The 13,754-nt window shown below is 39.7% G+C and overlaps 1 protein-coding gene across 2 annotated transcripts in view; it reads left to right on the plus strand.

Moving 5' to 3' along the window:
* Nucleotides 1-13,754, plus strand: part of LOC117392742 (pleckstrin homology domain-containing family G member 1) — a 76,593-nt gene that overhangs the window by 34,069 nt on the left and 28,770 nt on the right. For both annotated transcript variants that reach the window (XM_033990876.2, XM_033990875.2), the window contains exons 2-3: nt 4,085-4,584; nt 12,071-12,171. In XM_033990876.2, the coding sequence (XP_033846767.1) occupies nt 4,210-4,584; nt 12,071-12,171 (476 nt within the window). In that variant the 5' untranslated portion in view covers nt 4,085-4,209. The remainder of the gene's footprint in view (nt 1-4,084; nt 4,585-12,070; nt 12,172-13,754) is intronic.

The raw sequence follows: 13,754 nt of genomic DNA on the forward strand, positions 1-13,754 counted from the left end.
GATGCTATAATGTTGTTCCCTTATCACAGACAGACCTGGAGTTGTGTTTTGGTTCATTCACACATGTTTAACGCACAAACCCTGCATATTTAGGCTGAGTTCTTCTCTCAAACAGAAACACTTTGTTGCACCTTGTGATGTCATCATGTGGTAATACAGGAAGTGCTCCACTGTGTTTTTAAACTCCATTCACCTTCACTAGAGTCATTTGGATAATTTCAGCCCTGGAATTGCCAATCTCTACTGAACTAAAGGTAAAAGCTACGTGTTAACTTGAAAACTACCACTTCATGACATCACAAGGTGGAACAGAGCATTATGAGCTTTGGAGATGTAGACAGATTAATAATAAAGGATTACTCCAACATGTGGAGGAGGACACTACATTATAACATGACTTAAAGAGGTTTTTTTAGGTTTAAACCAACTGGATTTCAGCATTGAAACTGGCAACTCAAATGAGGCTCCAACAAAAACACCAAATTTTAACAACTTGGCCATGTCAAATGTTTTTGTAATTAAAAATAAGCATTACAGTTGTTATCAGTGAAAGCTATTTTTGATTTAAGCACATATAGGTCAAGTTTATGAAATTTTAAATCTAAATCTTACATACAGCTCCTTTTAGTTCTCATCATTTAGCCCTAATTCAATTTTTATTTTATTTTTTTTAATTTACTTGCTATGGGCTATTTGGGTTCAATCTTACAATTAACTCCCAAACACTGCATCCCATAGTTTCCACCTGTCAATCTCATAAACGCAAAGTGCCTCTAAATGTGACAAGTGCACAGTCTTGTCCCTTATTCTTCTACTTTTTGTTTTAGTTTCATGTTTTTGAACCTGATCTGTAGCTGTGCGGCGCTTTGAAGTGATAGAAGCTTTTTCGCGCCCTTAGACCCCTATCTGCCGGGACCATTCTGCAGGGCATCTGACTGTTTTCACAACACACCAGCTCTGGGCCAGTCCCTCTCTACTGGCTTTGATGGTGAACTCTGGCTGCTGTTAGAATAGTCTCGGCTTTCCCCTCTCACATACTTAGCTTTGTTATGGAGATTGGACATGGAATTGGATATAAGATGGTCGTGTTTAAAGGAATTCGGTGATGTGTTCAAATGAGCTGATATCGGGGGAAAGTGATGCACTATCTTATTTACTATGCAAATCTGCAGTATATTACGTAACTAATTTGAGTTAATAGTAATGAGCTCAATTATTAAAGCAGAACTGTTATGCAAATGGACTTTTCAGAGCTTTCAGACATTTTATGGGTGTTTCCCTTCTCATTTACCCCCTGAAGTTGTATTTGGAGTGATTCATGTTTGAGCAATCTTTAATCGTTTATTTTCATACGCCAACTGCTCTGTATTTACTTTGTTCTCCAATTTTGTTTTCCTAATCGATGCGTAGGGTTTGGCAGCGTTGTGTAGTCATTTTAGGACAAGTGAAAAAAAAAATCTGCTTCTCACTAATGGGATGTGCGGCTATCCATAGGAGGAGCCGACAGCTGCACGGCTCTTTGCTGTGATGATGTTTACGGCGACGTCAGCTCCACTGGGCACTGTGGTTTTCTAAAGCAGAAGTCAGCGAACATGCTTGTTTTATTAAGTCGTTTTAGATTAATATTGCGATTTAAAATGTCCAAATTATAACTTAATGATCCATGGCTCATTATATAACTATTATTATTATTTTAAAGCTTAATAAATGTTTTTGTCACAGATTACCACAGCAAAACCATTGTATTGTAATGAAGCTGATTGGGAAATTTAAGTGTTTTGCCCAGAGACAGAACTACAGCATGTGCTCTGGCTGGAGGTTGAATTTCTTACCAACTGGTGTCGTGTAGCCATCAATTCTTCTTTATGGTTTGATATGCGTTCGATAAGATTTCAGTAACTGTCATTTCCTCCTTTTTGGCTGCTTCACTGCATTAAAAAAATAATAATATTAAAATGTGTTTGGAGATGGATATCCCCGTAACTCGTGCACTGATGCATTTGTGGCCGTATCATCTTGCAGGTTGGGTCTGGTTAGTACTTGGATGGCAGACAGCCGGGAATACCAGATGCCAAACTGGGGCGCCAGTGGCTCGAGTGGAAACTGTTGTTTTGTCCTTAGGCAAGACACCCACCTTGCCTAGTTTGAACGCGATGAGTGTGTGAGAGGTGGGAGGGGCCGATAGCATAAATTGGCAGCCACGTCGGTCTAGAAGTAGAGTTTCACAACAGTTTGTAAAGGTTTAAACTTCAGGGTGAACCATTTTACCTGGTTCCCGCTCTGACCTGGTTCTGTGATTGTGTCCTTAAGCAAGACACTTCACCCACATAGCCTAGTATGACTGCGGTTTATGTTTTTAATAGTCTTTTAATGGTTATTGTTTTGTTTTGCCAACCCTTCCAAAGTCTACTACACTACTTAAGTTTGCTTAGAAAGTTGGATCCCTTCATTCAACCAAGCTCTTAATTGCAAAATAACGAGCGTGATTGAAACCCGTGTAACACCACTGCCGTTAGTAACTCCACTATCCCTCTCTGTGTGTGTTCCCTCTCTTCTGCCAGCTGGCCCTATGCTTCCTAACGGATCTCTCCCTCTCTCTCTGTGGACATGAGGTTTGGCACCAGCCCGGAGCCCAAAGAGCCTCCTGTCTTGTCCGTATACATCCACCACAGAAACACGCTTCTCTCCTTCCAAGAAAATAGTGCCCTCATTCACCAGGGCATCCAGCACATGCTAATCGTGTTAGCTCAATCTGTTCGCTTGTAATGCTTTGGAAAACATTGCAAGGACAAGTAAATGGGTCTTGCTCAGAGTACTTCAGGAGGAGGAGAAGTAAAGGAAGAGATGAGAAGAAGTAGTGGTAGTTTTAGCACAGATCATAGTTGTGATGTTATCCATTGGCAATGATGCAGTACTAGTGATGGTAGTGGTTATGATAGATGGGGTATTATCCAGTAGTAGTAGTGTTTGTTGAGGTTGCAGTAGTAGTAGCAGTTGCAGCAATAGTAGTAGTAGTAGTAGTAGTAGTAGTAGTAGTAGTAGTAGTAGTAGTAGTAGTAGTAGTAGTGGTGGTGGTGGTGGTAGTAGTAGTAGTAGTGGTGGTGGTGGTGGTGGTGGTGGTGGTGGTGGTAGTCACAGTAATAAATTTATTAGCATGGATCGGATATTTGGTAATTGGTCCTAAACGGTGTAGCTATAGTAGCAGTAACCAACTTGTACTTTTACTTCCACTTAACTATTTCTGAAGTACTTCAACCTAAGCAATAACATATGAAGGTTTAATTTGAGTTGAATTAAGGACAAATGATGGTGCTTCGTGAACAGTTGTTGTCCTATTACCCTGCGGTTGTTTGGAATGCCGGGAATTGCGATGCCAAATACTGCTTAGAAGCCGAGGTTGTGGAATCTCAAAGTGTGGATTGTGAATGTACCAGGCCGTCCACAGAGGGTCCTTTTAGCCCAGCGGAGAGAGTGGAAAGTGCATGAGTTTGGTGCATATATTTGAAAGAGTTAGGTCTGTATTTAAGGCTGCATGAGTAATGCACTTAAACAGCTGGGCAAATGAAACGAAAATGTAAAAGGAAATTTGGGCTGCTTGGTTTTGGCTGTTAAGAACTGCTATATCAACATCATTACGATATTTTAAAGGACACATATTATACAGAATTGACTTTTTTGAGCGTTGAGTCATGTTGGAATATTCTTACCTTATTAAAAACATACCTGGAGTTATATTTCCCGTATGGTTTTAGTAATCTTCTGTAGAAAGTCCATACGAAACACTGCATTTGAAATTTCCCAGGATTGTGACGTCATAGATAGAGGCACTGCGCAGTTTATAAGTCTACAAATCATTGCCAGACTCGTTTTAAGCATTTCTGTTGTCAAATCACACTCATTATTACATGTTCAGACACGTTCCCCATTACGCAATTTGTTTGCACTGTGGTAATTCCCTCTGCTGCCAGTAGATGGTGAGCTGGCAATCGTTCAACCCTAGTTTATACCTTGATATTGCAATAGAATGTGAAATTTGACTATCATGACAAGTCCTACATATTTTCTATTCCCTCTCTGTCTACAGACGACTACACCTACCTCCCCGATGCGCTGCCCCCTCTGCCTGAAGTGCCGGATTCTGTGTCGGACCTGACCTCGCGGTGCCCCACCTACCGCCACGCCCCCTCCCGCTACAGCTCCTCCCACAGCATGGACTCCGCCCTGGACGCCACCGACCGGCCCGTCAGCTACACGTCCACCTCATCCTCCGCGTCGTCCCGGGACAGCCACTGTTCGCTGGGGAGCCGCTCCACCCTGGTCTCCGCCCCCATGTCAGACAGGGACTCCGGGGCGATAAGGTTGGAGCTGGTACCCACGAAGCAGCTGGAGGAGGGGAGCGATGGGGAGGCCAAAATGGGGCAAAGGAGACAGAGTAACCCCCAGATGACAACCACGACAGAGCTGAAGGAGGTGTCCACGAACGGGACAGGGGGACAAGGGCAGCGGACGTATGTGGACAGGGTGGTGCAGGAGATATTGGACACAGAGAGGACATATGTGCGCGACCTGCAGAGTATTGTAGAGGTGAGACGTTTTTATTTTAGTTTATTTCATTAAGCAGTAAATACAGAAACTTTGCCTGGGATCTAGAAAACACACTTCTTCAGTACTTTGCAATGACGTGAGTCTGGTCATTGGTGAATCTCCCAGAGTTTAGATGGACGTGATTGACAGGTGCGTATGGCTTGGAGTGGTTTAGCCAATCAGGGATGTAAACAAATATGGCTGTTGACAAGGAAAAATGAAAGGAAAAAATATCACAAGGGGCAGAAAAAACATTGTGAATTTCTGCTGAATCAATGAGCAAAACACTAACTCTGTTCATCTGAGGGGAGAGAAATAACTTTATTCAAAATGGTGGGTGGCCAATTAGCTTCCATCAGTCTGATTTTAGACAGTTGTGTTTGAGGCTGTCTCGAGGTGACTGATATCCCTCTCAGTGCTTTTAGTCGATGAAAATGTATGTAATTTTAGTCATAGATTCAGCCATTATGATTATATGATTATACAAATATATGACATTGACTAAATATTATTGGCTAAAATATTTTTGTCTTAGCTTCAGACTGGATAAGAGAGCGATGTAAGAAATGAAAGAGTAATTGAAAGCAGAGGTAGAGAATGGGAAACAGGAGCAGAGAGCAGATCAAAGATGGAGCGTAGCGGCTTGGCATGACTATAAAAGAACCAGGACCAGGTCAAAACATATGAGGAGCAAGATATTTGAATGACTGGCATGGACTTTAGACACGTGTTTCCTAAGGACATTTAAACTTTTTTACACCTAAAACCTGGTGTAGTATTTGTTTCTTTCACACATGTATTACGAGACTGCTTTTTTCAGGCCATCCTGAAAAAGCAACTTTTGTTTTTAAAGTCAACACACTTTTACTGGATATTTCTTGGTTCTGAGATTATTTTCACAACAAAGCTCCCATCTTTACACCGTGTTGACAGTAGCCATATTGACTATAGCCATGCTGCTTTCAGATTTTCAAATCAAACTTGCTTTTTTCCCCACTGTTGCCAGCATACAGTAGCATACATGGAACATACGATCTAATATTTAAACCACATAACTTTTTAACTAAAAAAAAAATTATAAAATGAAATCCTGTTTTAAAATTTGTAGTATTTTTATTGCACTGAAAACAAAAAAACATGCGTCCTTACTGTGTGCAGGTTTGCAGCTCCATAAACCCTACTTGACTTGGTGGAGGGATACATTTTATGCCATACTGTAGAATATTATAGCCAAATTAGCAACATTTCAATGGAGACAAGCTGCTGTTAGGCCCTCCTCTAGTCCAAATAAGAGTCAGGTCTGTGGAGATGCAAGCCCGCTCTCAGCAACAACACATTATTCTAAGTTTTTCAGTGCCATATAAACCACTTTTTGGTGAAAAAGTTATGCAATGGTGCTTTAAAGGCTTACAACACTAGTATACATGAACTCCTGTTTCTCTCTTGTCAGCATGTTGTTGGCTCTGATTCTTCTCAACAATAAAGTCACCTGCATTCGCTTGCGGGTGTGGTGCACTCACGTTACATACTTGCTCTGCCTTTGTGCTCCTAGCTACACACTTTTTTTCCGCTACTAACTCCATTACCCGTGCGCTCCCGTCACATGGCCTGTTTTTGTGTCTTTTCGGCTTTGAACTGCACTGCCACACATTGCACCCATTCTGTTCTGATGGGAACTCATTTCACTGGAATCAAAGCTGTTTGTTTATGAATGTTTGTCTTTCTGCGGGGACTTTACGGGTTTTTTCCTTTTGTCTGGTGCGCAGATGTGACGTATCTACATTACCGAAGCCCTATTCAAATTGCGTGTGAAAACTTTCTCTCGTAGGAATACTAATGATTTTTACATATGGTTTTGTTCATTTTTAATCCGCTTCCCATCATGCAGAGTGGCCCATAAAAATGTCAAAATGCTGTACTAGCTCATTTTGCTCATTTTAGCAAGTATCAATACTAAAAAAGTTGCATTCACAGGACAGAAATTATGCATAGGATTTGTTTAGCAGTTCATATTTTAATATTCTCTCAAATGTTAATGGTCCTGGAAGTGTTAAAATGTGCAGAGTGAACTGAATCTACATTTAAAAACAAAAACTACCAAATTTGGGGAAAAATGTGATTGTGATTTTCCTGACAAATTTGTAGCTCTCAATAAAAACTATTGAACCCAACCACTATCATTCTTGCTATACAATTCCTGATGTCAGTTGACGTCTTTGGAATTCTTTGGCTACCCCACTTTTCAATGCATTCTTATAACGCTTCAGTGATTTGTCTGCTAGCATTAGTAAGTAATCATTTCAAAATCAGTCTTGACATTCATCCAGATTCCACCTCAACGTTCCGTCAAAAGATCTCAGTTTCAAGTTGAGCTCCAAGGCCTTTCTATCCAACACAGTCTGAAATGTTACACCCTCCTCTATTCTCTGAGGGTCATGTGCACTAAGGCAGGAATCAAATAGAAAATGCATACACCTCTTTTAAATCCCTTTAAGATGGCTTTAATTGTTAATTTTATCTAAGGGCGGAGTGGGTCTCTGAAATCTACAGGGAGCGTTAGCCAAGCAACAGCCCATATCCAATCTGACAAAGCCTCATTTTTCACCATGAGACCTTGTATGCAAGATCTATTTTTTAGAGCTTTTAGCCATGTTATAGTTGTTTCCGCATTCCCTCTTGAAGTTGTATTTTGAGTGATTTGTGCATGTTTGAGTCATCTTTATTCTTCTGTATTCAAGACGTCATTACTCTGATCCATCCCTGTTTTCACTGTCACTTCTGCATTTGGCTACATTGTTCAATTTTATTTTCTCAATCGGTGATACGTGAAGGATTCGGCAGTATTGCAGAGTCATTTTGGTACAAAAAAAAAAAAAAAAAAAAAAATCTACTGCTAGCTACCGTGACCTGCTGCTATCCATAGGACGGGCCGACAGTAAGGCTTTTTGCTGTGATGATGTAAACGGCGTAAATAGCTCCCAATGGGCTCTACAATTTTCCAGCCTTTTTTTTCTTTATTAAGTTGTTTTAGATCAATGTTGAGATTTAAAATGTCCAAATTATAACATAATGATCCACGGGGTGTCATAGATTATAACTATATAGGAGACAGAAGCACAATATGTCGTCTTTAAAAAATGCCAAACAAAAATGTCTCCCAAACGTGTGGGGGGTCTGGGGGTCTGTGCCCTTAATTTTTGACAATATTAATTGACCGGTTTCAGTATGTTTGTGAGTCCTTATCTGTCAAACCAGACTGACCTATACTCAAAACCATGTATCAAACCATAGGTCTATATAATCAAGTAAAATGCTTCAATCTAATGCATATTTTAGGCTTGAACCCACTGTCTCTTTGGACTGGAGTTAGTGCATTGTGATGGGGTTTTTTTTTTATCTTTTCACAATACAGCCCTGTCTGCAACTTGTCAACACAGATGAGTTTAGCAGATTTTTACATATCAGTAGTTCAACTTTACATTTGACGTAAACTTGTGTCTGTTTTTGGCCCATATTGACTTTCTAAATAACAGGAAGCCCACAGTCCCAGTGGGTTGGGTAAGTGCACGAGTGAGGTTAGGCTTTTGTGTTTTTGGCTTGTCACTCTGATGGATATCCCGCCCACTCCCCCCTCCCTCCTCCTTCTCTCCTGGCTGGAACGGAGGTGAAGAAAAGCCATGGAGGAGGAGGAGGAGAGGAAGAGGGATTTCACTGTCAAGATAACTGCTCAAAGTGGGTTAGAAAAACACTGAGCAGAGCCGAGCAACCGCACCTAATAAACCTGACAAGTGTGCTCCAGACCACCCATAGGTTCAAATGGAGATGGAGACAAAAAGGTGTCCTACAATTGTCCTAAAAATGCTGTGTATGCCTTAAAGGTTCACTGTATAACCTTTCTGGTTACTTGTGTCCATGGAGATGTTTTTGCTGAAATGTTCCACAGTAGACCATACTTCTCTATCCTCCATTTTTACAACAGTCTTGTTTTTACCAAGGCTGTTGTCCTTTAGTTATTAAGTCGAGGCCCATGAGTTTGCCACGCCCCCTTCTTAGTTGATTAATCGATTGGCTGGGCTTGTCGTTAGTCGTCCAAGAATTTCTTTAGTCGATCACAGCTCTAGTTTTTACTTCAAAAATACCTTGAGAAACATGCATTCTTACTGTGAGCTTGCCAATCCACAGGTCTGACGTGTAATTATATCTGACAGCATTGTCACATCAAATAAATAAAATAAATAGAAACTTGTCTGTTGACGTCGCTTACTTGTCTCCATGGAGATAAAAATGTTTAATCCCATACTGCACATTCCAAGCGAATCAACTGCATTTCCTTAGAAACGAGCAAGTAGCGTATATGTCCACTAGAGAAGTTACATGATGTCCCTTTTAACTTTTATATTTGCAGTTTTAGATTTTGATGTAAAAATAGTCCCCATATCTGATGGGTTAGAGCTGTCAGTATGATGCATAACTAAAGACAATCACTTCTCCACACAGAAACAAAGGCTCCTCCTGTTTCTTTTCAGTCCTGCACAAAACAAGTTCTGTCTTATTTAAAGGTTAAGACATCTGCTTAATCAACTATGACTCTGTATCTCTGTGGGAGGTTCAAACCTGAAAGTGGTCCTTGTGAGATTACACATTTTATATGATGCAAAAAATACTCCTTTTAACCATTTTCTACTGTAATGTTTCTTCATCAGTAAGTATCAGGAGTTTTGTTTCGTTCACATATGTTTAAATAATCCCACGTATTTAAACAGTGCCCCTTTATAAAGGTCAGACTGGCTCATCCCACTGCATGATGTCATCAAGATGAAATTCAGGAAATGCTGTGATCATTTCAATCCTTAAAATGCCTCCTTTATGAATCATCTCCTGACACAAAAATGAGAAACTAAATCATATCTGAAGGACAGGACAACGCAAATGTTCAAATCATTTCATTTTATTAACGTAAAGCTTTTATCACCTGTAGACTAAAACTTTTAACCAAAACTTTTACTCAAGTAAAAGTACTGTTAATTCAAAAATATTGTTGAAGTAGGAGTAAAAGTATGCTGCTGAAGATTTACCCACCTCTGTTCATAATAATATCCTCTTCACTGATCGTCTAGATCTAATCCAAGCCTTCAAATGGAAAGTGAAAAACAATGCGTTCATGAAAGCATGAAAACGCACCAAAAAACGAAAAAGTATTTTAATGTAATGTTACCATAAAGCTACATTCTCTTTAATCGGCCATATAACGTTATGCGCTAACATGTTTGCCCAGTGCATTGTTTAGACTTCCTTCCACTTTTCTGTAGAAAAAGACTGCTCTGCTAATGGTTAACGTGAAAATGCATCAAGCCGCTACATGTTGTGTCTTCTTGAGTTAGCGTGCGTTAGCTAAATGCTGCCCTTTGTTCGGACTGGCAGGCTCGAGCTGCTGAGTGACTGGGTCGAGGGCGGGTCAAATGCGCGACCCCGCGGCTAATAGGGCATCGCCTTACAACTAGCATGTCCGATTGCTGCAGAAATCTCTAATGACCCCTAGCTTGACCTTTTAGCGTTAGCGCCATCTTACCTGTCAATATGACTTAGCTGCACTTCCTTAATCCTCTATTCTAAATATTTGCTCAAAGCTAATACCGGATAGCGTCCATTCATAAAGTTGTATTCATCAGATTATGGGGTCATTCGTATGTAATACAACAGTTGAGAAATGTGATATTTGCTTTTTCAATGTATAATTAATGAGATGCAATACATAAATGTGCAAAATATTGCACAGTTCATGTAATGATGCACTGTGTAATTTTTCTAATCAAAAGTCTGCCTCTGTGGTGATTGCTTTTCCTTGAATGTTCCACAATATGGTATTTAGCTCATTTATTTCTTTGCCAGTGTGAAAAATATTTATTCCATGGAGATATACAAATTCAGCGCAAAATTATGAAATATTCTAGGCCAGGGGTGTCAAACACATTTTCAGCCAGGGCCACCTTAAAACAAATTTTTTAACTTGTTCATTGACTGTTTCTGTATTTATTACTTATTCAAGTTACAAATATTGCATATGTATTTGCCTAGATGTAAAAATGTGGCTGTGTAAATGTGCATCTCCTGATAAAATGAGATTTTAAGACATCATACCTTTTAATTTACCCTGTCGAGGGCCACATAAAATGATGTGGAGGGCCGCATTTGACCCGCGGGCCTTAAGTTTGACACATGTGTTCTAGGCAAAGCAATAACATGGAAATGAGCATAAGGCATACCCTCCACATAAGAGTTACACAGTGCACCTTTAAAAATAATGGTTGTTTTCTTGTCAAGTCAGGCTCTACTAATTTCGTTGCAAATCAAAATCCACTTCTTCATCTAAATCAACTTTTACATGACAAAACATTGATATGTTGGCTTTTATTTTATTATGAGGGCAACTTCTTAGCAAAAACCTATGTCCATTCCACCAGCTAGGCACTGCTAACTGGGTTTAGCAAGTATGAATAACACTAGCTAACACTTTTAAACTTCAGTAATATACATTTTCAGGCTCTGCTCCATGTGGCTGTAAAAATGGGCTAATTTGGCGCAATACAGAACACAAGCCGCTACGCTAGATTGGCATTAGACAAGCGCTAAGGGCAAGAACCAGCCAAAAACCACCTTTATTTTTTTCTTTTTTCTTTTCTTGCGTCTAACTGAAGCGTATTGTGTTTGTGCCGTTAAACCACAGTGGGAGGTTCCAGAGACTTGTAATGTCTGGCTCAATGCTATATACAACATTTACAGCCAAAGTTACGGTCACGTGCGCATTTAAACGGATGTATGCTAACCGTATCGTGCTGTTTATAGAACCCTTTGAGGCTAGCTGTAAAAGCTAATTAGGTGATAACAATACGGTGATGGTTCCTCTGGGTAATGGGCTAAATGACAGTGTAAATGAGTGGAATTGCAGTAAGTAATTGTTTAGGGGCATACGACACTAACAAAGAAAGTTTCAAAGGCGCCGTACCTGATTTTTACCATCTCAAAAATGTGAAAAATAGAACAAGTTTATTTTAACTGGTTTGCAGAGGACCAAAGTTATTCCTCACTTACTTTATGCATTACAAGCATCCTAATTATTCAACACCATGAGTTTATAAGCACTTTTCACAATTTTCAGAAACCAGAGCGAAGTTTTGTTGTGACAGTAACGCTAACAACAACGAGCATGTTAATTTGCACTTCCTGATTATTGGACAAAATAAAACTCTTTATAATTAGATGCAGACAGCACGTAGCGAACACGTTTTGACGTCAAGAACTGCTTGTACTATATATATATATATATATATATATATATATATATATATATATATATATATATATATATATATATATATATATATATATATATATATATATATATATATATATATATGGGGAATGATTTTTGCTCAAGTTCTTTTATATTCCTATTTAACTCATGTATCTTGTTCACGTGTATGTGCAGGACTACTTGGAGAGCCTCAGTGAGCAGTCTGTGTCTGCTCTGAGCCCCGACGACAAAGTCTCGCTGTTTGGGAACATCCAAGACATCTACCACTTCAACAGGTCAGTGCTTAATTCTGATTAGTTCCCACACGAGGTTGAAACAAATCCTTACCCCCCCCCCCACATCCACCCATTTATATTTTGGACCAATCAACTGGTCAGTCTGGTTCAGTGAGAACATTATTGTTTGGTCATAGTTGAAACCATTAAATTAATTATGTAATATGTAATGTTAACATGCAGAAGTAGCATAAATCATCATCATTTATTAATAACACACTGCAACATGGCTGAGAACCAAATGTCTGAGATAGTGTCAGGCAGTTGGTTTCCCATGATTCTTTGTAACATTGTTCCTGATTGGACGAAAAAAGATGACCCATCAGTAGCTTCTATATTAGTTAGAAAATGCTATGTAAAATGAATAGATTATAGAACAAATCTAAAATTCCGCATCCACATCAGCTACAACAAATAATAAAATGTGTAAACCTTTTTATTCTGAATAGAAGTTAAGTCGTTAGTCTATGTTCATCTTCTAGTGGGTGACATAAGTCTGCATTTACCGAAAACACCCTTTCTCCAGAAATAACCCTGTGTTTTTCATAACCAATAAAGCATGTCTGTCTGGGGTCGTGAAACCGGGAATCCTCTGTGCACCTGTGGACTTCTGGGAAACATCTCAGGGTTTATAATAGTCAGGTGGAGCTGTAATCATCTCCTCCTCCACACTGGTGTCCACTGGCTCTGCTCAAACACAGCCATGGTGGTCCTTAGCTTAAAGTGGAACCAAACACCTAAACTCCTCCCAAAACCACATTTCTAATAGAGCTGCTAAACTGGGCTGAACCTGGAGGACAAAATAAAAGAGTGAAAGGGGAGGAGGGGCGGGGTCTGGACATATGAGTAATAGTGTGATTGGACTAACAGCCATCCACACTTAAAACTCCGCTCCTGCAGCCAGGTGTTTGTAATCAGAAACACCTGGCTACAATAGGGGCAGTCCTGTGTGATGTCATGTAGTACTTAAAATTGCAGAGGCCACTGAAGGCAGCACACACTTGACTGTTTTTGAGCAGAAAGCTGCAAATTTAACTTGTTTGCACTAAAATTGCCAAAAAATGACTAGGAACAATAAGCAGTGCTATTAATACACCAAAAACGTTGATTTAGTGTTTAGTTCCGCTTAAAGAGCACATGTCGCTGACTGCACCTATTCATTTGTGAGGAGCAGTAAAAAGTTCCATTATAATTATATATTTTTCCAGCCGTGCCACCAATACAAAGATTTAACAAGATATTTTTAGTGTTCCACAATCTTTATAACAATCTCTTTTAAATGTTAGCTTTACCTTCACGGCAAAACTCCACTTTGGTCTCTGAAACTGAAAAGCTCTTATAAACTCATCGGTGTGAATAATTAGGATGCTCAGAAAGCATTAGGTAAGTGAGGAATAACTTTGGACAACTGCAAACGGTTCAAACGTCAGGGTAATTCTTACAACAGCTAGCATGCTAACAGCGCACCAGCCTTACTTCCTTGTTTGCAGATAATAAAAAGGCTTTATAATTAGATGCAGCCAGCACACAGCGGCCTCATGTTGACCCTAAGAGCTTTTGTTGCAATATATCTGTACAGGGAC

This window comes from Periophthalmus magnuspinnatus, chromosome 24 (genome assembly GCF_009829125.3).
Source record: "Periophthalmus magnuspinnatus isolate fPerMag1 chromosome 24, fPerMag1.2.pri, whole genome shotgun sequence".
Taxonomy (NCBI): domain Eukaryota; kingdom Metazoa; phylum Chordata; class Actinopteri; order Gobiiformes; family Gobiidae; genus Periophthalmus; species Periophthalmus magnuspinnatus.